The sequence below is a fragment of the Dreissena polymorpha genome, chromosome 3 (genome assembly GCF_020536995.1).
Source record: "Dreissena polymorpha isolate Duluth1 chromosome 3, UMN_Dpol_1.0, whole genome shotgun sequence".
Taxonomy (NCBI): Eukaryota; Metazoa; Mollusca; class Bivalvia; order Myida; family Dreissenidae; genus Dreissena; species Dreissena polymorpha.
The window spans coordinates 531,657-557,919 of NC_068357.1; the positions used below are offsets into that span (position 1 = coordinate 531,657).

The 26,263-nt window shown below is 36.7% G+C and overlaps 2 protein-coding genes across 5 annotated transcripts in view; both read right to left on the minus strand.

The window, feature by feature from the left end:
* Positions 1 to 24,455, minus strand: LOC127872698 (uncharacterized protein C5orf34 homolog). Of its 2 annotated transcripts, none has more exons than XM_052416029.1 (13): positions 24,348 to 24,455; positions 19,376 to 19,525; positions 18,883 to 18,967; positions 18,493 to 18,547; positions 17,075 to 18,041; positions 16,475 to 16,712; positions 13,609 to 13,726; positions 12,744 to 12,899; positions 8,706 to 8,891; positions 2,252 to 2,355; positions 1,463 to 1,561; positions 701 to 741; positions 1 to 462 (listed from the first exon to the last, which is right to left on the minus strand). In XM_052416029.1, the coding sequence occupies exons 2-13, from the start codon at positions 19,515 to 19,517 to the stop codon at positions 20 to 22; spliced, it is 2,634 nt and encodes an 877-aa protein (XP_052271989.1). In that variant the 5' UTR covers positions 19,518 to 19,525; positions 24,348 to 24,455; the 3' UTR covers positions 1 to 19. The 2 variants fall into 2 exon arrangements, with proteins under 2 accessions (XP_052271989.1, XP_052271988.1); XM_052416028.1 differs by having other exon boundaries at positions 24,269 to 24,440.
* The window catches only part of LOC127872701 (uncharacterized), a 436,069-nt gene that overhangs the window by 349,022 nt on the left and 60,784 nt on the right, over positions 1 to 26,263 (minus strand). The window lies entirely within an intron of this gene.

Sequence of the window (26,263 nt, forward strand, 5' to 3'; positions counted from 1 at the left end):
TATGTGATGGTGCAAATCTTTATTTTCTCTCTAGAAGTTGATCAATATCTTTTATTACACTGGAAGTCATCATCAGCGCCTTGCGAACAGAATTAAATCCTTCAAAACCTGAAAAATTGGAGATATTAAAGTCAAGACCACTCAATCTAGATTCTGACGTCACAGAAGCCTGACCGATGGGAATCGGCCTTCCATTCGGCGCGCACCTATCTTGCGCACGGAACGATTGCGAAGATGGCGGAAGTGTTGAACTAGTCGTGTCAGCACTAGAGGACGGAGAATGAATTTGTACAGATCTAGGCTGTGAGTCAACAATCCGAGCCCTATTTTGTTCAGAGTTACGTAAAATACTTGGACCAGGCTTGCTGTCCCCTGAAAATGGCCTGAACGCGCCTTGCTTAGTTTCTTTTGAAACATTTGTTGACGACTGTCCGGTCTTCAGTACCGTGTTGTCCACTATGTCTGATCATCAGTCAAAGAATATACATAGCATAGTTTACATAGTTTTGGTAATTCACAGTATTATAAAAGTATAGGCCGATTATTCTTCATGACAAAATTGGCCCACACTGACACATCATAATTTTAACTGATAAGAAAATGTAAAACTGATGCTAGCGTATGCATAAGGTTAAATCAATTTCCTTTGATTAATAATTATTATTATTTTTGTAAGAATATATATATACAAGAAGGATACAGTTAAAGCATTGTATTCTTTGCAACTCCCGTTCTACAGACCTGAAAGTACATTGATTCAAATGAGTACCATATCAGTCTTGTTCTGAGAAAACTGGGCATAATGCATGTGCGTAAGCTGTCGTCCCAAATTAGCCTGTGCAGTCCGCACAGGCTAATCAGGGACAACACTTTCCGCCTAAACTTGATTTCCGGTACGGAGGGACTTCCTTGAAACTGAAAATACCATAAACGCAGAACGTGTCGTCCCTGATTAGCCTGTGCGGACTGCTCAGCCTAATCGTGGACGACACTTTACGCACATGCATTAAGCCCAGTTTTCTCAGAACGCGACTAATATTTTTGGTACCCAGCAAACATCAGCAATCCTCCGTGATGACCATGAACTATTGTTAAAAAAAATATTAAAACAACTCATTATTTGTTAAGTATACCAATTGTTTGTACTTTTTTACACTAATGTACATGTGAAAATTATATTGAACGCGTTTATTTTCTTAAAAGGAACAATATGAAATGCATTCTATTTTTTCGCTGATTATCATTTGCATTGTTTTCCTCCTTTGCAACAATTGAATTCAATCTTTTTTTCCATATTTCGACACCTACATGAGAGGTTCTTTTCATCATGACTTGTGTTTAGAATGGAACATATTTTTCTTAATCTTACGGAAAACAATCTATAAACATCCTAAAATTAGCGACAAAAAATCCCGAAACACAGAGGTTATATGACTCGATTTTGATACTTTGAAATACATACATCTGCACTGAGTTGTCCGACCTTTCTTTGTAGAAAGTTTCCCTCTTCTGTGGCGAGGAATTGACCCAATCTATCCACTCCTGGGCTACGGAAACGTACCTAGAGTGGTTAACATATGCCTTTCACTATTCGTGTATAATTATGAAACAACATTTTGGAAAAATACTTTCGTAACCTTTCTTTGAAGACAATTTTGTTTGTCCTATGCAAAATATTACAGCACGTTTGTGATGATTCGGCAGAATTGTTCGTAAGTTAGTACACATGCAAAGGACCGCGTTTTAACATTTCACTGTACAAACAAATCAAATGATGGATCAACTCACGCTCATATAGCTTACTAAACCGATAACATTCTATTATTCAAGCCGAAAAAAAAACATTTAATAGCATTCTCCTCTATAAGTTGACACACATACAACACATTCAATTGAACTCGTGAAGTGAATTACTTGGTATTAGGCATGCAGATCAACTGAGCCGTGTTCTGGGAAAACTGGGCTTAATGCATGAGCGTCAAGTGTTATCCCAGATAAGCCTGTGTAGTCCCCACAGGCTAATCAAAGGTGCCACTTTCCGTTGTTGTGGTATTTTTCGTTTAAAGCATGTCTCTGCTTAGCTAAAATACAGTTTAGCCGAAAAGTATTGACCATGATTAGCCTGTGCGGACTGCACAGGCTAATCACGGAGATGACACGTTGCGCTTATATGGGATGACACTTTGCGCTCAAGCTTTAAGCCCGGTTTTCGGCTGACACATAAGTAGTGTCTGTACACTTGAGATGGTACCTTTTGAACTGCCCCGGCTGCTGAACGCTAACCATCTGGTACTGTCCGTTTTGTAGAAGCAAGCGGCAGGTTCCTGCAGTTTTGTCCGCCAGAGTTCGCGTACCCTGCAATATAATTCGCGGATGTAAGATTTGCCAAAAAAAAGCGTATAGACCTTCATACCTCTTGGTTAAGAACTGATTCCCACTGGTCCAAAATTAAAAATAAAAACGTGTTAATTTTCTAATACATAAAAAACCTGTGTTTAAAATGGAATAAACTGTCAAGACATGCGCCATGAACTACAGGCGATGATAGGATAGCATTGCATTTCAATTGCAAAATCATTGACAATTGTGGACTCTACCTGACTATGGCATATAACAAATGAGTCGTGTTCTGAGAAAACTGGACATAATGCATGTGCGTAAAGTGTCGTCCCTGATTAGCCTGTGCAGTTCGCGCAGGCTAATCAGGGACGACACTTTCCGCTTAAATTGGATTTTTGTTAAGAAGACACTTCATGTAAACGAAAAATGTCATAAAAGCGGAAAGTGTCGTCCCTGATGAGCCTGTGCGGACTGCACAGGCTAATCTGGGACGACAGTTTACGCACATGCATTATGCCCAGTTTTCTCAGAACGCGACTCATTGAAACATGCCCTTGACATTGAGTCGAATGGCTCATGATTTCTGCTCATTGTCCTAACCCATTTATGCCCAGTGGACTCTCCCTTCCTTTTAAAATGGATCAATTTATTTCCAAAATTAGGGATGTCTAGTATATTTATTTCTATCTTTAGAATATTTCTTACTGAAATTCCTTTAAGCAAACAGTGTAGGCCCTGATTAACGCCGCATCACGCGGCGTATCATCTGGGTCTACGCTGTTTGCCAAGGCCTTTTTTCTAGACGCTAGGCATAAATGGGTTAAAACCCTTACATGTTAGGAAAGTTTCATGCAAATTTGTGAAAAAGTAAAGGAAATACGGAGCGGAAACGAAAGTGTTAAGAACAGACTGGCGGTGTGAATGGCTGACGGAGCGACAAAGGTCATTTCTATAAAACTCCACCCGCTTGGCAGCTTGGAATAAACATGTATGCATGATCTGTTGGCATACAATTCAAACAATTTCTCAAAGGTGCGGAGACATTTGAATGTGTCGATGATCACAATAAAACGCTGCATGCGGGTATTATTATCACATTAACAAACTACAAATACGAGGATGAAAGTAAAATGCGGCAAATTAATAACATACACAACTAATGCCCACTTTGTGTTTGAAACATTCGCTTGTTATTTACATCTAGCGAGTGTTTTATTACAATAAGTAACATATTAAAACGCAATATTATCACAATGTTCAACATTGCACCGTAGTTCAAACGAGTGAAATAATTCAACTTAGGGCAATGTTTAATTGGTTACACTCGATTCACGAACAGTATATCAATAATACATTACATCAACGAAACTCCATAAACTATATCAGGAGAGAAATTCTTGTTTTTCCCTTACATATTTATTTAAGCTCGATTGCATGAAAAGCTTAAAGCTTATTTGAAATGCCTCGAGTCCTTTTCCTGGGACTAGAACCAGTGCTTAGTGACTATGAGGGGAATCTCAATAACGCTTCGCAGTGGGGATCAAACCCGTTACCTCCCAATAGCTAAGGGGACATCATATCCACTATACCACCGCGACTTGAAGTTGAATAACTGAACACCAACTATTAACATAATATGACTAAACCTGGTATCGCCGCCTTTGAACGACTTTGGGATGTAGCGGTTAGCGGCTAGCCGATCCTCATATTTACCCCCAGCATTAAACAAGATCTAAATAAGCGACAAACATAATATTAACACAATTGTACCTAGACAGACAGAAAATGAACAAATGAATACCAAAACGTGACGCGCGAATCAATATTACGCATCTCAGTGTTTAAGTACAAGACGCTACATGTTAAAAGCGGCTGCATTGCACACAAAGACATTTGCGCGTTGGTTTATTTATCAACAACAAAAATTATGAGAAAGAAATCTTCAACGCGTCTTAAATGTCTGATTGTGTACATCTTTCACCATAAGTAAGAGCTGTAACGATTCGGTTCGATGCATCGAAAAACCGGTTCAACGCCGCCGATTCGATTTCGATACCAATACGGCCAATTTCGATTCGATTCACTGCAATCCCGATTGATCCGAATTTTAAACCTTACTCTCCAAATTCGTCGTCTAATATTCATTGCCATTTGTAATACGTCTTGTGATTGGTCAATAGCCAATATGGCATCCAATGAATGAATATATAACATGCTGAGCATTACATAGACAGATAAAACGGCTTCTTCAACCACGCTGAAAGACGCACCGTCAAAATTAAAATCAAAAGTATGGTAACATTTCGGATTTCGCGAATGTTCTGATGCAAAGGCAACTTCCAAAACGTGTTTTGTTGACGTAAGTTACCCTTATCTGGAAGCACTACAAATTTGAGGCAATATTTAAAGAGAAAACACTCGGTTGATATTTCAGCTGGGATTTGTATCACCTACATTTTGATAACAGAAAGTTACTGTTACTAAATTGATGTGATGTTTTGATCTCATCTTTTTCCTCAATACATATGGTTTGTTTACCAAATTGTGTGCATTCTGTTTCGAAGTCAACTGGAAATTGTTTATATACTTGAATGTTTTTTTTCTGTTGCACACATGTGATTCATTGTGCATTTTATGTTATTTAAAATAACTCAACAGGAGGTTTTGTTCAATAAATTTGTTACTTATAAAACAATGTTGCGTTTTTAATTTTATTTCAAAAATTAAACACTTAAAATGTAGAACATAATAAGTAAATAACAAGAGGGCCTGAAAGGCCCAAGGTATCCCCCGCAACATATGCTTTGTTTGAGGATGGGTGCAAATTGGACGGATGAACATAATGATAGATGGACGGACGGAGGACAATAACACAAAACTAAGACAAAGGAAGGTTCTTAAGCACAAAAGTGCCGGACGGACAGCCGGACGGACGGACAACGCCTAAACAATATCCCTCCGCCTCTGGCGCGGGAATATATTCATACCAAGTTTCAAAGAAATCCGCCAAAGCGCTTCCAAGATATGGCTCCGGACACAAAATGCCTTTAGTAAAAAGCATTTTTTCAAGATACAAAGGGCCATAAGTCTGCTTTTAACAGATGGTGTACAATGCCATTTGGCGTGCATCATCCTCTTATGCATATATATACTCATACCAAGTTTAAATGAAATCCGCCAAAGCACTTCCAAGATATGGCTCCGGACACAAAAGTGCCTATAGTAAAAAGCATTTTTTCAAGATACAAAGGGCCATAAGTCTGTTTTTAACAGATGGTGTACAATGCCATTTGGCGTGCATCATCCTCTTATGCATATATATACTCATACCAAGTTTCAATGAAATCCGCCAAAGAACTTCCAAGATATGGCTCCGGACACTAAAAAGCAGTTTTTCAAGATACAAAGGGCCATAAGTCTGTTTTTAACAGATGGTGTACAATGCCATTTGGCGTGCATCATCCTCTTATGCATATATATACTCATACCAAGTTTAAATGAAATCCACCAAAGAACTTCCAAGATATGGCTCCGGACACAAAAGTGCCGGACGGACGGACAGCCGGACGGACGGACGGATGGACAACGCCAAAACAATATCCCTCCGCCTCTGGCGGGGGATAACAAATACCAAACATACATGTATTAATTCATGCCCTGGACAAACCAAAAATGAAATAGTTTGCAAAATAAACAGCAAATAATGGTCGAATCGGACCATTTGATATCGAAATCGAATCGAATGATGGGTGAATCGTTACAACTCTACACCACATATCCTTTTGTGTATATATGCAACATATTAACATTTGTATACGTACAGAAGATACGTAGGTTTAGTTGTGGCAATCAAATATTATAAATTTTGAGAAGGGTTAACAATGATAACGAACCACATATAACATACTTAATATTCATAATATAAAAATTATAAAAACTAGACCTTTGTCACAGACGTGACGTATACCCCCACGTGCCGCATTGATACAGACTATTTTGCATGCTGTCTTCACAAAACAAGAGAACCTAATTTATGGCGATTTTTAAGAATTATTATGCCATCATCACTTATGGCCATTTTTGACCTTTGAACTCAAAGTGTGACCTTGACCTTGGAGATATCGACATAATGCTTTCGTGCGACACACCGTCTAAATATGGTGAACAAATGATTTTAAAATCTCATAAATGAACGACATAGTTATGGCCCAGACAAGCTCATTTATCGCCATTTTTGACCTTTGAACTCAAAGTGTGACCTTGACCTTGGAGATATCGACGTAATTCTTTCGCGCGACACACCGTCCCATGATGGTGAACAAATGTGCCAAATGATTTTAAAATCTCACAATGAACGACATAGTTATTGCCCGGACAAGATTTTGGGGCAGACCGTCCGACAGACAGACATCATTCTCGGAGCAAACTACAGCCGTTCTGACATACAAATATTGTTACCGCTTGTTTAATTGAACAGCTGTATTTACAGGATAATTCAACAATAATTGTACGAATACAGCAACTTTTGCTGTTTGTAAAAATATGTATGTATACAGATTCACCGATCTGGGAAGACTGGGCTAAAGACATTTACGTAAAGTGTCGGCCCAGATTAGCCTGTGCAGTTGACAAAGGCTTATCAGAGAAATAACTTTACGCTTGTATGGTATTCGTTTACAGGAAGTTCTTTTTGGTGAATATCTAGTTTAAGCGGAGTGTCGTCCTAGAATAGCCTGTTCGGAGTGCACAGGCTAACCTTTGACGACACTTTTTGGTGAATATCCAGTTTAAGCGGAGTGCCGTCCCAGAATATGTAGCTTAAGCGGATAGTCGTCCCAGAATATGTAGTTTGAGCGGAGTGTCGTCCCAGAATATGTAGCTTAAGCGGATAGTCGTCCCAGAATATCCAGTTTAAGCGGAGTGCCGTCCCAGAATAGCCTGTTTGGGGTGCACAGGCTAACCTTTGACGACACTTTTTGCACACGTATTAGCCCAGTTTTCACAGAGCGGGGCTTTATCGAACAGCTGTGGTTTTCAGGATATTTCAGCATTCGACTATTCTTCCGCTTTGTAAGTAGAATCAGGGCTTTTAAATTATATAGCTGCAGCCAAATACAGGATCCGTCCCCGCGGACAATTTCTTTAAAATTCATTTTTCCTCAAAAATGATACTTACCACTAGACTGTTTAGTTCCCCTTCAAGTTTGACAATGTGAAAGTTCTCTCCAATTGTAGGTCTCAATCTCTATTTTACTCTTTTTTAAAGCCATTTTCATCGTTTTCTGAGAATAATAAACAACCCTGGTATAATGAACATTTTCCGTCAGTGACGTTACGGTTACATGTTATCATGAGAGAGTTTTAATGGAAAATCTATGGTAAACTTAAACAAATTTCGTTACAAATAACTAAAGAACTGATCGGTCATCAGCGAATGCCAGCGCCCTTAAAGGGACTGTTGTTGACGGTCCCTTTAAAGTACCATCATCAAGACACATGTGAAATTGATTGTAATTGAATATCTCTTTGAGAATCAGAGGAACATACATGCACGCACACTGTACAAATAATCTGAAATGTCATATGTCACTAAGAATCACGATTTTCATAAATTACAGTTCATCGTTCAAACTTGGGATATTTTAATGGCATGTCTGTTGACTTGAGAGATAATTGAGCTGCTGCACGCAAATTTAAACAAGTACATTAACCCTACATCGGAACTAAAGGATTTATGTTCTAGAACGCGCACACATGCTATGTTTTTCTGCGAGGAAAATTTTTCAAAGATATTTTGCTTATACTCTTTTAACAAATATATCCATGACCATAACCCCAAAGGTTCTCGTGGGGTTTGACTAGTGGCCTCCATTTTCTGCTAATAAACAATTCCAGTGACTTAAAGTTAAATGAACGTTCAAGGAAATTGATTGAGTTGCAGAGTGGAAAACAAAAAGTGAGGACAGAATGAGGGACTGACACACTAACGGAGTGACGGGCTGTTCGGACAGAATATGCCAGCCTGAGGGTTGGGGGGATTAAAAGCGGAGGGAAATGCATTTGTGCAACTCATCAATGGAGCCTTGTTCTGAGAAAACTGGACTTAATGCATGTGCGTAAAGTGTCGTCCCAGATTAGCCTGTGCAGTCCGCCAGGCTAAACAGGGACGACACTTTCCGCTTATATGGTATTTTTCGTTGAAAGGAAGTATCTTTTACACGAAAATCCAGTTACGGCGGAAAGTGTCGTCCCTGATTAGCCTGTGCGGACTGCACATTATAATCTTGGACGACACTTTACGCACATGCATTAAGCCCGGTTTTCTCAGAACGCAACTCATCAATTACATTCCCGCTCCTACTCACCTGCCCACTCCTTGAGCCCTGTCCGAGCCTAGCTGAGAAGTCAGCCACCATGTCGAGGCATGTGCGGTCGTTAAACACTATCCTCACCTCCCCGTTAGAGAGCGCGCTGAAGCGACCGTACCCCGCTATCTCGCACTCCTCTAAAATGTGCGTGGAGGAGGGCTCGCTGAGGACGACTTCTTCATGCTGGGAACAGAGTAATACCTGAGAATCAATCTGCGAAATCTGGGCTTTATGCATGTGCGTAAAATGTCGTCCCAAAGTAGCCTGTGTAGTCCGCACAGGCTAACCAGGGACAACATTTTCCGCTGTTATATTATGTTTAGTGTAATCGAAGTCGCTTCTCACCAAAAACCAAGACTGCGGACTGCACTGTCTAATCTAGGACAACACTACGCATATGCATTAAGACCAGATTTCGCAGATTGATGCTCAGGTATTACATGCTGGGAACAAAATGATATGTGAGCATCGTTCTGGGATATATGTGCGTAAAGTGTCGTCCTAAATTAGCCTTTGCAGTCCACACAGGCTTATCAGGGACAACATTTTCCGCCTTTAAACAGGGGTTCTGAAAAATGCTGTCCGAGTTGTCTGCTCTTGTTTATAGGTTGGGGTCATGATGGTTAACAAGTATGCAAAATATGAAAGCAATATGTCAAGGGACATTGAAAAGAGTTGGGGCAGTACGCAAACTTTAACATTTGCTGCATATTCTAAGTGGAAAAGGGGCCATAATTATGACAAAATGCTTGATAGAGTTGTCTGCTATTATTTATAACTTGGGGTCATGTTTGTTAACAAGTATGCAAAATATGAAAGCAATATGTCAAAGGACAAAGAAAATATTTGGGGTAGTACGAAAACTTTAACATTTGCACGCTAACGCAGACGCTAACGCAGACACTCAAGCCGGGGTGAGTAGGATAGATCCACTATATATATTTCATATATAATAGTCGAGCTAAAAATGATTACCGTACTGTATAGTTGATTCATAGTAATATGACCTACCTCCAAGCATAGACTGATATAACAACTTTATGTTGACGTGATATAAAAATATATAAGACGCAGATTTCCATGTAGTGGTATGATAACGTGATATGTGATCTTGTTTTATACAAAAATGTGTCACATACACTGATACTTAAACACATGTTTTGACTAATACTACAGTGGACATTAGGAATAAGTACCTTACATAAGAATACACTTGTCATAGCAAAAATTCATGTTTTAAGGATTACTTCTACATACAGGTCATTCAACTGTAAAAGTTTGAGCAAAAAAAACCACGCCTATTATGAGGGGTTCTTCCATAGCGGAAAACAAACCCTCCTTAATTCAGCCTAACGTTTTCGCGGAAGAAAAAAAGATTATCAACAACCAAAGGTACGGAATACCGTTAGTGCCATCGTGGTTACACATTAAAATCCAGAGAGCGACAATGCAATAGTGCGATGGTCACAATTTGATGGTACGATGGTGACAACCCGATAGTACGATGGCGACAATGCCATAGTACAATGGCGACAACGTGGTAGTACGATGGCGACAATGCGATAGTACGATGGCGACAGTGCGACAATACGATGGCGACAGTGCGATAGTACGATGGAGATAATGCGATAATACGATGACGACAGTGCGACAATACAATGGCGACAAAGTGATAGTACGATGGCGACAATGCGATAGAGGGATAATACGATGACAACAGTGCGACAGATGAGAACAGTGCAATTGCACGATGGCGATAATGCGATGACGACAGTACGACAACGCGACAGTACGATGGCAACAATGCCATAGTACGATGGCGACAATGTGATAATACGATGGCGACAGTACGATATGACTATCGCATTGTCACCATCGTACTATCGCGTTGTCGCCATCGTATTATCACGTTGTCGCATTGTCGCCATCATACTAGCGCATTGTCGCCATCGTACTATCGCATTGTCGGTGAAAACACAAACGCTGACGAATACATTGTATATACAAACACAAACATACATATGGACAACTGCAATCTTGAATGCACATCTGGGAGGGCATCGAATTTACCCATTCACAATAAAATATCAAACCGTGGCAAACGAGTCTGCCCGTTTCCACCTTGTTGAACACATACACAACTCGCAGTATAAAAATAATGTTTTGCAAAATAATCATTACCACGTGTTTGATGATGTTTAAATATTTGTAGTCAATTTTACCTTTTGTTTATTTCATGACGTCTTTTGATTTGTTTTGTGGTTTCCATAAATTTCCCTCTTTTTACAAAAGCCATTAAAGTACATAACTTGATAAGGTATTATAGCACACGAGGCATATGTAAATGTTGAATGCAAACTCATTGATTTGTGGTTTAGGTTTTCTATGATTTGCCAACTTAACTTATCATTAATTTAACATTACCTAGTAATCTCAATACAAAAATCAACATACTGAAGGCACTGAAGTTGCTCATTGTTGCACTAGGCAAAAATCATTACTTACAACAGACAGAAGCAACGTAAAAATAAAATGAACAATTAAGATTCAAAAAGTTTTGCCTAGATTATGTCCAAATAAAATTCCTTTCAATTCAGAATCACAAATGTAAAATAATGCCATATTCATGAATGGCCTCGCAATTACGAGATCATAGAAATGCATACTGAAACTATACTGCTCATAAAAGTGCACCACCAACAAAATAATAAATTTGTGCAAAGTGTGCAAAGCTGCTTTCTAAACTTTACACTGTAATGAGTTGTCAATTAGTTGCTGTTAAAAGATGAAGCCAAAAAAAATCTGTAAAATTTCGTTTACTAGCCAGGGCTTTTTCTTTCTTTAGCAAGGACCTTATAAAGGCCGCTTCCCTTCAGGCAATTTCTCAAAAATTATGCAATTTTCCCCAAATTTCAAGCTTACTTTGGAAAATGTCTTCCCCTTTTCCAGTTGTGTGGATAAATTTCTCCACAAAATGAAAGGCCAGTCCCTTTTCCCAAATAAAGAAAAAAAAAGCACAGCAAGTACACCATACTACACATGTAGATATTTAATTAATTTTGTAAAAATACTGACAGAGCAAATACTTTTGCAGATGTTCTTTAAAGCATGATATATTCTACTAGCTAAATATCAGCAACACATATTGTACCAACTTGAATAGTGACTTATACATATATATAACTTAAATAATGACTTATACATATATAACTTAAATAGTGACTTATACATATATAACTTAAATAGTGACTTATACATATATAACTTAAATAGTGACTTATACATATATAACTTAAATAGTGACTTATACATATATAACTTAAATAGTGACTTATACATATATAACTTAAATAGTGACTTATACATATATAACTTAAATAGTGACTTATACATATATAACTTGAATAGTGACTTATTCATATATAACTTAAATAGTGACTTATACATATATAACTTGAATAGTGACTTATTCATATATGTATAAGCAACACAACCCAGATAAATCTGAATGTTATGCAAATGTTCAGCAATTTTTAATTACCAGCAAAATTGAATTTCTGTGATTTAAGTGGATTTTTTACCATTGTTGTGCAACTGTACCTTATTTATTCACACAGCCCATCATGTAATCGTATATAAATGGGCCGTGCTCTGTGAAAAAGGGGCTTAATGCATGTGTGTAAAGTGTCGCCCAAGATTAGCCTGTGCAGACCGCACAGGCTAATCAGGGACAGCACATTCGGCCTAAACTAGATTTTTTGCTAAAATGAGACTTCCTTTAAACAGAAAATATCATAAAAGCAGACAGTGTCTTCCCTGATTAGCCTGTGCTGACTGCACATGCTAATCTGGGACGACACTTTACGCACATGCATTAAGCCCCATTTTTACAGAGCAACACTCAATTGTATTTTAAATTTTTGTCCTACTAAATATTTCATTCTTGAGTTGAAAGACTTATTTTGGTTATGAAGGAAACCAAAATTATTTCAGCCCAAAAAAGTTTACATTTAGATATATTAACGTCTTATGTACCTTCCAACAACATAGTCCAAGTGACGCAGGCATGTTGTCCTCTTGTCTCACATGAACAAGGAACCTGTTGGCACGCTGGATCAGGGACTGCACGCAGTACTTGCTGCCCGCAGAGGTCACAGGGGGCGCTTTAAGAGAGTAGGTGCGTTCTTCCAACTGAAAATGAATGTGGTGGCAATTTTCTTACATCAGGGTGTGATTTAAGACACAACCTGAGTGGAGGAAAATTCTCTTACCCTCAACCATTTAAGTATTCAATGAAACTTTTCATTTGCATAAACATCCAGGGAAAGTAAATAACTATTGGTAACATTATTTTGACACTGAAAGAGATCTAATTGGCTAAATGGAGAAAAAATCACATCCTGGTTACATGAAAGTTTTGTTTGTTCATGGCTGTTGCATTTATTTTTGCAATATTTTAACAGTATTTCAGTCAAACTACATAGGTCCCTCAACCTACTCACACTTTTCAAGGACAGGCCTATCAGAATAAAGCAGGTAACAAGTACCAAGTGCACTTCTTGATACAGAGGAAGAGTCATATAATAATTTCACACTAACAAACCAACAGTTATTTCCATGAGATTTGGAAGAATAGGGGACCGTTTCAATAAACATTGTAGTACACATTTACGATACGATACATTTTTCGAGGATTTATTGCTAAAGTCCATATCATTTGATTAAAAATTTTCAGTACTTAATTAATTACATTGGCATCTAAAGCGCCGTATATAATTGATGAGCATGGCGAGCTAGTTCGTCTACTTATTAAGATTACAAAATTCTCTCGTAAGTTAAAATTGTCGTACGATCGTTTTTGAAACACTGCCCTGGTCAATAACTCTCGTGATATACTGACCTTGTTTCCATGCGCTATGATATGTTGAAAGAACTGGCCAGTCATGCCCTGCGATACAAGCACACTTCCATCCCCTGGGTACACTTCCACAATCTTGGTTGTTTGTAGCCTCACAATCCTGGTATAGAAATAAAGGGTGATATTGAAATAGTCCAATAATTGAGTAACAGTTTAGACAGGCACATAAATGAATGTACTTAAAGTAGCCATCTATAAAGCTGTCAGTTGAAGGGTTCAACAAAAATGTCTGTTTAGAACAAATGATCAGCAAGTCTGGGCAAAAAATGTGACTAGAAGAGTGTTAACAATGTTTCACTCTATCTATATAAGGAAAACAACCATGCTGCCTTGTGGCTGTGTTTTTCAACTGACCGGTAACATTTTTGATCTCAGTTTATATATCATTTAAATAAAAAAAATGTAGAATTTTTTATGAAGATTGGGAAATAAACGTGACCTCTAGGATGTTCAAAATGTTATACTGTAGCCATATAAGGAAAGCTGCCCCAGTCCCTGGCTGCAATATTTTTCAACAGACTGGAACCATTTTAAAAGTTGGCATATATCATCAGAACAAATGTTTTGAGCAACTTTCGTGATCAACAGGTAAAAAATTTGACTTTTAGACTGTTCACAAGATTTCAAGAGTCAGATAAGAAAACTGACCCACCCTATGGTGGCCATGTTTTCCAATGGACCGGGATCATTTATTCAAACTCAGCCGAGATATAATTTGGACAAACATTTTGAGAAATGTACAAGAAGATTCGGCAATAACTGTGACCTCTAGAAAAACCACACCACCCTCTGGCAGCAATGTTTTTCAAACAAGCAGTCTCATTTTTGTTACCCAGTTTGAACTCTGCCAAGATATTATTGAGGCCAATGATGTTACCAAGTTTCATGAAGATTGGGCAATTAATGTTACCACTTGAGTGTTAAAAAGGTGAATGTTGAGGACAAACAACAGGCAAGGAATGACCTACGACAAATGAGTAGTTATTAGAAAACTGGGCATAATGTATGTGCGTAAAGTGTCGTCCCAGATTAGCCTGTGCAGTCCGCACAGGCTCATCAGGGACGACACTTTCCGCATTAATTGGATTTTTGCTAAGAAGATATTTGATTAAAATGAAAAATGTTATAAAAGCGGAAAGTGTCTTCCCTGATAAGCCTGTGCGGACTACACAGGCCATTCTGGGACGATTCTTTATGCACATGCATTATGCCCAGTTTTCTCAAAACACTACTCAAATGGGAGACAAAAGGTGATCCCAAAAGCTCGCCATAAATATGTTGTGCAGTGCCTTGTTAGCAAATACAGAAATAAAATGGACGAAGCTCTGATGATTGTTCAATAAATACATTAAAACATTGATGATTGTGCAATAAATACATTTAAGCATGTTACTGATGTAAACAACTTATGATATTAAGGATGTATCATGTTATATAACCATAAGGGAATTTAACAAAAAGTGCAGTTACATCATTCCACAAAAATTACTTCAACACTTATACTGCAAAATTTTAAAGGACAACTCTGTGTAGAATTCCCACAATTGTATGAAACACAATCAAAGGGAGACTACCATGTATGTGTTTAAATTAAACTAATCAACACTTACATGCACAAAATTTAGGGAATATTATTAGGTTATTTAACAGCATTTTGTACAATACAGCTATACATGCATATTTGTACGAGAACAAAGCTGACAATCTAAATTTTGATGGGCAATTGGCGTTCCAAATGTGTGTATGCACGCTGTGTACAAATACATAAAAGTTCTGTACGCAATGCTGTAAAATTATATTTTTATTACATCTATTTCATGCTTTGAGTAACATTTAATTGCATAAGCCAAGTCAACTATTTATTACAAGGTCAGGTCCACTCATTTATTAACATTGAGTGACGTTACATGTAGCTGCATACACAGTGTTTCTTGAGAAATAAGCACTGTGAGAATACTTATTTATGAAGAAAGTTGTTTCTAAATTATTTCAATCATATTTAGTTTTTTAACCATATTTTGGTAGCTCTGCAATTAGTCTGGTTTCACCATTATGTACTCTTTGTGCAGGATACATCCTAAATTGACTCAGGAATGATCCGAAATGAATTTTCAAACCTGGACGGTCCACATACAGAATATATCAGACGCATGTTCATCCTATATGGTGAAATATTGGAAAGCCATGTGGTTCAAATTGCAACATCTGATTGGATGACACAAAAAGGTTCATAACCCTTTACATGCTGGGAAATTTGTCGTCTGCTAAAATGTCGTCTGCTGAATTTCTAAAATAAGCTATTTCTTCAAAAAAAAATCAAAGATTACTATCAGAATAGCAAACAGTTTGGATCCTGATGAGATGCCACATTCTGTGGCGTCTCATCTGGATCCAAACTGTTTGCAAAGGCCTTCAAAATTCAGTTCCAGCACTGAAAGAATTACTAATACTCTTAAGTGCATGAATGATATTCTTGCATAGATTGCGTTTATATAAACACAATGTTTAATGAAACTACACTGTTGTTTTAACCCTTTCAGTGCTGGAACCGAATATTGAAGGCCTTTGCAAACAGTTTGGATCCAGATGAGACGCCACAGAACATGGCGTCTCATCAGGATCCAAACTGTTTGCTATTCTGATAGTATTCTTTGAAAAAAATCCAAGAAAATGCTGATTTTAGAAATTCAGCAGATGACATTTTAGCAGACGACAAATTTCCCAGCATGCAAAGGGTTAAAAATCATCAAAAGCACCTCATATGAAAGGCACATCCCTAAATTATTTGACATTACTTAAAGAGACACTACCCGGTACTTCAAATTAAGTCTTTAAAGACAACACCAACCTGTAAATGACGCCATCAATGAGGATCACTTTGAGAAGTCCCTGGGACAGAGTTGAAGGGTCATCAGCAGGATTTTTGCCATCATCGTACACATTTTTCCCGAAGACCTTGTGCAAATGTTGCCCAGGGCAGGAAAGTGGCAAGGGATCTGGGACCAAAGACATGCAGCACTCCTTGCGATTGATCTTTCGAAGGGATGTCGGGTCAAACTGCTTATTCAAGAGACTGCCATTTTTATCTGAAAATATCAAATAAATGTACAAGACCTACTTTGACATTCGCCAAATTAGCAATTGGCTACTAATAATTGATTTTTTGTCTTCTTGAAACGCCATAAAACAGACAAAATGAGAATTTCTAAAACTTGAAGTTCTACAGTTAATATGGCTTCAGAAAAAATTGAGTTTGGGGGGGTTGCCCTGATTTATTAAATGATATATGTTGTAGACAACACGATGTACTTTTATGTTCTATTTTATCAATATTATCTGCTTGCACTGGCCCCCATGCAATACCCTAATCATTTAACCATGATTTTCAACATTTTTAAAACTTGGTAAAATGAAAATTAAAGACAGTACCATACACAATTATACATACCTGGTAAAACTTTCTGAACGCCCTTTTCTTCCAGATCTTTTGCCATTTTGACTGTGTTTCTCAAATATGCTGGGCACTCGTCACACGAAACGTGTCGTGTCAGCCAAGTGTAGCGATGTCTCGTCTTTGAACTACAGTCCACCGTCTTTTGGTTCAATCCTGTCTCCACCCCCGTTTCCTTCAACCCTGTCATCAGAGCCCGTTCAAAGCAAACATTATCCTGAAGTGACATGCCTGCATGTTTACGTTGATCCTCAACCCAACATGGAACTGATATGGGATCATGTTTCTGAGGTAAAGCAGCCGACTCTGTGCTACGGTTCTCAATTTTGTTTTCATGACTCGTTTTGATGCTAGCCTTTAGAGGTTTCGTGCCAAACTGCTCACACAGAAAACTTCCCTCATAGTTATCCCCACTAGCCCTTTGTTCTAGGCCCTCCGTCGGAGTAGAAAATGGCCTGAACTTCGCATTCTCATCGGTTGAGGCGTTATGCAGCGTAAACGGACTACCACTTCCAGCACTCAGGGACTGTGGACTGTCTGCGCAACTTGCTTGAGTTATCGGTGAAAGATTTAATCCCTCACCAATTTTAATATTCTGCTTCACAATATCTGGTGTGAGAGATCTATGCTTAGGATTTATATCAATGTAACGTCCTTCAATCTCTGTTTTCTCAGCTTTTACAACACAGTTTTTCACATGTGTATGACCTTCTAGTTCATTTATCTTTCCAGTATTTAACTCATCGACCTTCTTACGCGCTCCAATTCCTTTTCCAACTTTCTTTTTATCGTCACTGAGGTGGGACAGGTAACAGATGGTGAAATCTTGTCGATGAGGGGAGAGTACTAAACTTGCGAATTCGTCCTTTGAGGTTATCGCCACACTCCCATCTTGGCAAACCTCTGTGCATTCTTCTGTCACTTCTTTAGGCCAGGCTATCTCACGAATGTTTGCGTACAGGTCCTGTGTTCATAGGAAATATGATTTAGTAAGTCTTAACATCTTAATTTGCATAATGCATGCAACAGGATTGGAACACAAGTTTTATAACATTATAAGGTTTCTCTTGAAATAAAGTACTGTTTACAAATTAAGATAATCCATCAATTTCCTTGCTTCACTGTGATGTGACATCATTACTTTAAGGTCATGACCTTACCCAGTTTAACCTTGTTTTTATACTTGGAAAAGCATTCAATCCATAGAACATTTTTTAGTATCAGTGCATTTTCATTTTTTTATCCAAAGAAAATACAAATATTTGAAGGGTGGATAGACTGAAGGGCCAATAAGGGAAAATCAAAATGTCCTGCCTCGGAGTGTGATCAGAGAGAAAACCTTGATTAACATATTCAATACCTGTTAATAAAAATCACAGACAGATGTTGGCCTTCAAAACAACTGGGCAACTTACCACAATGTGATCTTGTTCCAACAATTCCTGACACAGAAACGGGCGTTCTGCAAACCTGCAACACAATTTTGATTGCTAAAATTATTGAATAGTTACTCCTTTTTCCTATTTATTTTATTTTGGAAGTCATAAGTACTTCACAATACTGGAATACAAATATCGAGATGAAGAAACATCACACTAACCAACTTGTGCGAAATCTGGGGCAATTAAAATGAAAGTCAAGCAAGTAAATATTTTAAATACCTATATCGGTAGTCACACAAGAAGCACATTTTCACATTAAAATTCGGGCAAGAGCTCTCAAAAGTTAGCCTCAAGACTGAAATTATTATTACTTCCAGATATACATGTAATAAAACATCATCATTTGGACAATAATGTGTTTACCTGTTTCTAAAATCCAGCGCAGCTAATAACGAGTCTTTAAATTGACTAGTGGCATACTGACATCTTTGTTGCACAGATTTCATCCCTGAAATTCAATTGTTACATTTTTTACTTTTACAGTAAATATAAAAAATACTAATATGAACAGCCATTTTATGGCTTTTAACTTCAAGCTTCTTGACATAAGAGTGTCCATAAACCTTCACAAAGATGGATATTAAAATATATTAAATTAAAAAGGAATTTGTCTTTTACATAACAGCGTTCTTTATGACCATTATCACATTGAATAATATGCAAACAAAATGTTCATTAGTTTAGCATTGAATATAATTTTTCTGAATATGTGTGTACAAACTGCCTTGAAAACTGTCTATTCATATTAGGCGTAACAGTCCTTTACTGACTAATACATGTACTACAAGGCTGAAATGAAGCAAAAATACAATTGTTAAGACTTACATTGTGAAAAAGTATAACAGTATAAACATACCATGTACAGGGTGAGCATCTTGCATGCAGTGATGTGTGAATGATGAACCGCAGGGAAGGACGTGCAAACGTGATCCGTCAGAGTATCTCACCTCCGTAGCATCATTGCTGTACAGCACCATCATTGTGGGACGCACTGGCATGATGATAACTGAAAGATTTGGGTTCTCTTTTTTAGGCAGCTTTTTTTTCAGATTTTTATAGTTAAGAAAATAGGTTATGTAATCAAATTGGATTGCAAGATTCACATGATCAAATTTTGTTAAGAATTTTAACAACAAGAAACCGTTGGAGATGGGACCAGGGTGATGCTCCCCAAAGTTTTTTTTTGTCACAATATTGCACTATATATTCAGATTAAAGTAAACGTCTTGAGGGGCATAACTTTGTACAAAACAATACGATGGATAGTTTAGCAATTTAAAAATTTCAAAGGGCCATAACTCTCTAAATAAATAATCTAACCAAAACCCATAAATAACATGCGCATCTCCTCAAGGTAGTTAAGCTTCGCATAGAGCTTCATTGAGTTCCAGTCAGTAGTTGGGAGGACAAGAATTGAACAATACATGTATGTACAGTTTATAGAAAATTTCAAAGGGCCATTACTCTGTGAAAAATCATCTGCCCAGAACCAGCTGATAATATGCACACCTCCTCCTGGTAGTAAAGCTTCCCATAAAGTTTAATTGAATTACGGTCATTATTTGTTGAGAAATAGCCCGGACAAAAATTGTGCACGGACGGACACACGCATGGACAGACAAAGCGGAAACTATATGCTCCCCCCAAAATTTTATTGGGAGCATAAAAATGACAGATTGCACACAAACCATCACACAGCTACATGTAAAAGTGTTTATTAATTTTTAAGATTTACCCCACTTTGCCCAGATTAAAACAAGGCCTTGTTTTTTTTTGTGAAAATGCTTCAACACGATTGTAAGGGCTCTATTCAAGAGTGGAAACAAGTTTGTTTAATAAGATTTGACATTGTGACCAATATTTTGACCTCACTTAATCAAGATTCTTACTTGACCATGATAATGTCAAGATACATTATATATTCTAGCCTGGTTTCCTAAAGATTTAGTAAAGACTTTGTCATGAGAACAGTTTTTCAAATATTTTTTATTATTTAACCTGGTCAGGAAACAAAAATTATATTTTGAGGCACTTGACTGTAGGACAAGTTCCAGTCCTTTTCCACTAATCCTTGTCTTATTTGTACTACTTCGCACGGAATTGTTCAATAAATAATGTAAATTGATCATGTTTAGCATCTTTTAAGATGACAGTACCAGACTTCCCACAAACTGTTGGTACAACGGACAAGACCAACATATTTTGAGGTGGTCTTTTTATTATTCAAAAATTAACTAGGCCTAAACTGGAGGGCCCGTCTTCATTATTCTCAAAGTTCCTACATGATCGTTTTTAATTAGATCACATTAGTATACAGCTAATTGAATTTTCAGTTTGGCAAAAAAAAAATGTCTTGGTTCAGGGAACCCAACCGAACCTATTTTTTACCCCCAACCCTAACATTTTTTTGGTCAGCGGAAAAATCCAATAGCGATGTTTTTCGCCGGTACGGTACAGTACTAGTTTTACCTATAGGGCATTGTATCCAATAACGACAAATCCATTTGTTTACGCTTTATAAACATTCCGGCGTCCGCGTCTCTAATATTGGCGATACACATCGCAAATTGTGACCACAAAAAAAAATTCATCTCAACACAAATTGGTTTCCAAGTAATAGATTCATACCAAAATATTTGCTTAAAGTCGATGTTAACATGGTTAACACCAGGAAGTATTGAATTATTCACTACTAAAATTGTCCGTCAGTGTTTACATTACCCGGACGTTTGCATTTTGGTAGATTATGTTCCAAACACTGCTTATTAAAACAGGAAAATGTTAGATACAAAAACATCAATGATAAAATATCTGATGTCTAACACCGATTGGAATAAATCAATCAACTTATTTCAAAATAAGTCAAAATTTAGTGCATATCAACTACGGAAAATAAAAATCTATTTTTAGCACATTATGCACATATCTCTCTTCTGTGACTTTTCTGAAGTTCACAAGTGACTTCCAAATTCAACCTTACACTACAAAATAAATACTGTTTACTTTGCGATCATTTTCGCGTTTTTTTACACAATCTCGGGACCTGAGTGCACTATTATGAAGTACACCAAGACCTAGCTAATGCCTTACATGGGTCTCTGTGAATCCACTCACCATGTCACCATGGTGTACACATGTTACTGACAGAATTCGCAAAAGGCAAATATGTACTACAAAATAATCATTTGAATATGTGATAAATGTAAAACCTTTATGAATATAAAAATACATTGTATTTATGGATGAAAAATGAATACATGATGTGTTCTCTTATGTGAATTCTGTATGCAGGTTAGCATTAGTACAGAGAGTGATTCAAAGGCAAAATATGCATTAAGAGCTATCATTCCTAGCTCTTTATGCATCATGAAATGATGAATAATATACAACGACGTAACACCCCATGTGCATTATGTTAATCATTTTGTCAGTGTTTAAACAATCATTGGTGCATTAACTGATCCTTTTTCACCCTGAAATCAGTCGACTGGTTAAAAAAAAGTATGAAAAAAAAACAAACCTACCCTCCTACATTTTTCTGGCCTTGTTCACTGAACCAAAACTATTTTTTTGTTTTTTACCTTTCAATAAATAAACTTAACATTTAAGTCAAACTATCAATAAGAAAAACAGTGTTTGAATAAAAGAACATGTAAAATGGAATATTTTATATGCATGTATATCATTCATGCCAGATGTCCTGATCTTGGCGGGACAGTCCTGATTTTGGGCTGTTTGTCCCGATGTGACACAAGTTGTCCCGACATTCGTACAAAATGATGTTCTATAACTATAAGGTCACAATAAAATTCACTATTCAAGCTCTGTCTGGCTTAAAATACCAACGCTAATCCATTTATGGCCCCTTTATTAACAAACCATATCTACTAGTCGTGTGATCCAGTGTTGATTTTGACACTGTATCAGTGCTCTATCGGCAAATTATTGATATTATCGGGCATTCACACCATGGTGTTTGTATAATAGGGTCGCTTATTGCTAGCGATAGATGCATCAAAGTGACGCAGACTGCTTAAGTATTAAATGGTCCAAATACAGTCATTGAAATTCAGATTTAAATCTACAAGCAAGTCGGGCTAGTACTATGGAAATTTGAACAAGCCGAGTCAGATTTTACTAGCCCAAACATTTTTGTTAAAAATGCAGATAAACATAACATAAAACATCCAAAGAAGCATTCATTTATTCAATCTTTAGAATACAATACAAATCTCTTATTAATTTCGTCCTCATCCAAGTTAATGTAGCTTCCTCGTCATCTGAGCAAGCCTCTTTTGGATCCTGAAATAAGAAGAAATTAATTTCACACACGGATTTCAATCAGATCACAATAATAAATATATACATAAAGTTTTGGTAAAAAATTAGCAGAAATGTATCCCATATATCCATGTGAAAGAGAGAGCAAACCTGAACCACCAGAAAATATATATGCAATTAAGTGTCAGGTTATTTTACAAAAAGCCAGTTGACAAATGCATCAATTACAGTTACCTCAACTTTGCATTCCTCAACGATGTACTTAAATGACAACTTTTCGGCCATTACTCTCTGTGTCCCTAACGCAACGCAAAACATTTATTTTACATAATAGTAATCCGGGAACCACAAAACCATGCGCTTTATGCACAGTAATCCAATTATCGGCCGATTGCCCAGAACGTGTGCGCAGTGTGTTAAAACATAAGTGGCTGTTGATTTAAGCGGCTCAAAACTTTGTTTACAAATATTGAAAATGAAAGTGGAACTCGTTTTCTGTTTAATGAATTGTACAAGCACGTCGGGCTTGTAATATTGGATTTCCTACAAGCCCGAAAGAAAAAAAACTAGTTTTTTGCTGTCGGACTAGTGAGAATTTCGACGACTGCAAATAAAGTCCAAATATTCTATTCAGCAGTATTCAGTGCATTTTACCAACTGAGACTATAAAACCTGTCAACACACCAGTTTTGTATATCAAACAAATTGAGCGCTGACCGATACAAATTGATGTTTCATATAAATTTTCTTTCTTTTTTGCCGATTTTCAGAAAATAATTTGTACCTATTGCATCAGTCTAAATTTAGAGTTACTTGATGGTTGGTTGAGTAAAAACAGTGCTCCATGTGGGCACATCGCGTTGAACGATAATGCATGCCTCTGTCCAAGATTGAAGTCAAATAGAGGCAAACCCTACATTTCACGTTATGGATTCATCCCCATAGTGCACATGTGTGTTTACTTCCAGAAAAGGTTAACGTCTGTGTTTATGAAATTTGTAAACACATTTACTGTCAATATTTGCCAGAAATTATGAGGTTTTGTAAGTAATATACAGATTACTGACTACAGTAAAGGTGGCATGAGTGATCGTTTTAGGTGACCCGCTTTTTTATCAAATGTCCCGACATTTTTAATGGAATGTCCCAATTTGGACCTGAACAATTCTAGCATGTATGATGTATATAGAATATAATCAATTGCAAATATGCCACAGGGACATGAACTTGATGAAGGCAAGACCTGAAGTGCTCTTTTAAACTTTGCAGTTTTCTAATAAAAGCTCTTATGAAGACAGTTACAACCATCAACACTTTACTATAAAAGAAAGTTAACACATGTTGTCCGATTGTGCTCAAATCTCCCGATCTAGTGAAAAGTTTAAATGTCAAAGCTGTCAAAAAGCTGCAAAGGCCAAACTGGCGCAAGTGTCGCGAATATATATGACAACCTGATAAACCGCCTTACCAAAAGTATTCCTATACGAAGTTCAAATCATTGTTATCCGATAATAACATTTAAATTATATATCAATTCATTAATATACTTTGATGTGCCTATGGTGCTTATTTTTTTAGAAAAGGCACCGTGTCCTGTGTAAACAAACAAGTTTAAAATTGTTCCCGAATATTGTTTAGCGTTTTCGGTCTTTTAGGTTACAAACAACTAAATGTTTTTTTAATAGACCATGCATTTTTATTTAATTATTACAAATCCCTACAAATAACCAAATGTACACTAATATTCAATAATACTTCTTTCATTGGCTGTTCATTTTATTCCATTTTATTCATTTTTAATACAGAAAGTCTGAACGGTATTCGGCCCATAGGCAGACGGGACAAACGGATAAAAAGAATAAGGCTTTATATGTATGTATCCAATACCAACGGTCTATCAATTAGTGTTTACTTCTTCAACCGGTATACATGTAGAGTATCGGCGATTTATTTAAAATACAGCGTATAAAGATGCTGTTGTTAATGTTTTTTGTCGTAGATGTCTAATCCCTTTAAAACAAAATACTGACTTTATGGATTAATATATTTACATTAATTGTTATTTGTATGCCCCCGAAGGAGGGCATATAGTGATCGGACTGTCCGTCCGTCTGTCCGTCACACTTTGCGCTTAGGTTTCGAAAATTCTCATAACTTCTATGTCGCTTCAGATAGCAATTTCATATTTGGCATGTGTGTATATATGGACATGGCATTTCCATACGCACACAAATTTTGACCCCTGTGACTTAGCTTGACCTTGAACTTAGGGTCCGCGTTTAGGTTTCGAAATTTGCGTTTAGGTTTCGAAGCTCATAACTTATATCGTAATATCGTAACATCGTAATATCGTAATGATTACTGTAGATTAAATTTCTGCAAACAAATATACATATTGCTTTTTCAAACTATTTATATAGCAAGGAGGTGCAGGCTATTCTTCATAACAGTTGTGTAATTTCATATCCGATTGTGAAAAACACTGGTCATGAATATTGTTTTCTGTAATTATCATATTTGTGTTTATCAGCCACTTCTGTTAATCGTAAACTAATTGAAGAATAATGTATTCCACGTTTTTAAACTCTGACTTTGTACAATAATGTACGCGGCTGTTTTTGTTAACTTTTTGTTATTGTTATTGGTCGTGTTAATTAAGATATGGTTATTGTATAAGTGTGTGTGTATAGGTGTGTGTGCATGTTTGTGTGTGTGTGTGGGTGCGTTAGAGCGTGTGCATATGGGAAAATGTAATCAACAATACATTTATATTCTTAAATACTTTCTGTTAATAAATATTTGTCCCTTGAGACCATTTCAATATTGGAAGAGAAATTAATAATATAAGAGAAGTGATATAATACACTTGCTTTTTATGATACTTCTATTACACTGTTACAGTACTCTCATGTCCGTCAAAGTCTACATGTTTGCATTATAATGAAGAAATGCATTATACATACCATAGTTGTTTGAAGGCCTCATTGAAAATCACATTGCCATTGTTAAACTGTTTGCATGACTTTGTATCAATGTGTTGTCTTAATGAGTTACCTTCGGAAAATAAAGAGATTATTATTATTATTATTATTATTATTATTATTATTATTATTATTATTATTATTATTATTATTTTTTTTTTTTTTTTTTTTTTATTATATCAAGCGTTTATAGGTGACATAAGTCATCCTATGGCGACAGCTCTTGTTTATATTAAATATAATTATCATTTTATTTTTATATTAAATATAATTACCATAGACCATAATACTACATGATACTAGAATAGCAAATGGTTACCAAGTACAAAAGAAATAAGTACATTTTCTTACGCCTGTCTTTACTTACAGAAAGAAAATACTTCATAAGCAAATTCTTATTAACAAGAACAAAACCAGACATATATTCGATCGGTTGAGGTAAGAAACGTAAGAGTCGGGTTAGCAAAACACATATCTCCAGT

Excerpts from the sequence above, each read along its gene's own strand:
- LOC127872698 (XM_052416029.1), bottom strand. The coding sequence starts at position 19,517 with ATGCCAGTGCGTCCCACAATGATGGTGCTGTACAGCAATGATGCTACG. Across the intron at positions 18,548-18,882 it reads GCGCTGGATTTTAGAAACAG|GTTTGCAGAACGCCCGTTTC; the intron begins GTAAACACATTA and ends ATTGTGTTGCAG. Across the intron at positions 2,356-8,705 it reads AGGGCTCAAGGAGTGGGCAG|GGTACGCGAACTCTGGCGGA; the intron begins GTGAGTAGGAGC and ends ATTATATTGCAG.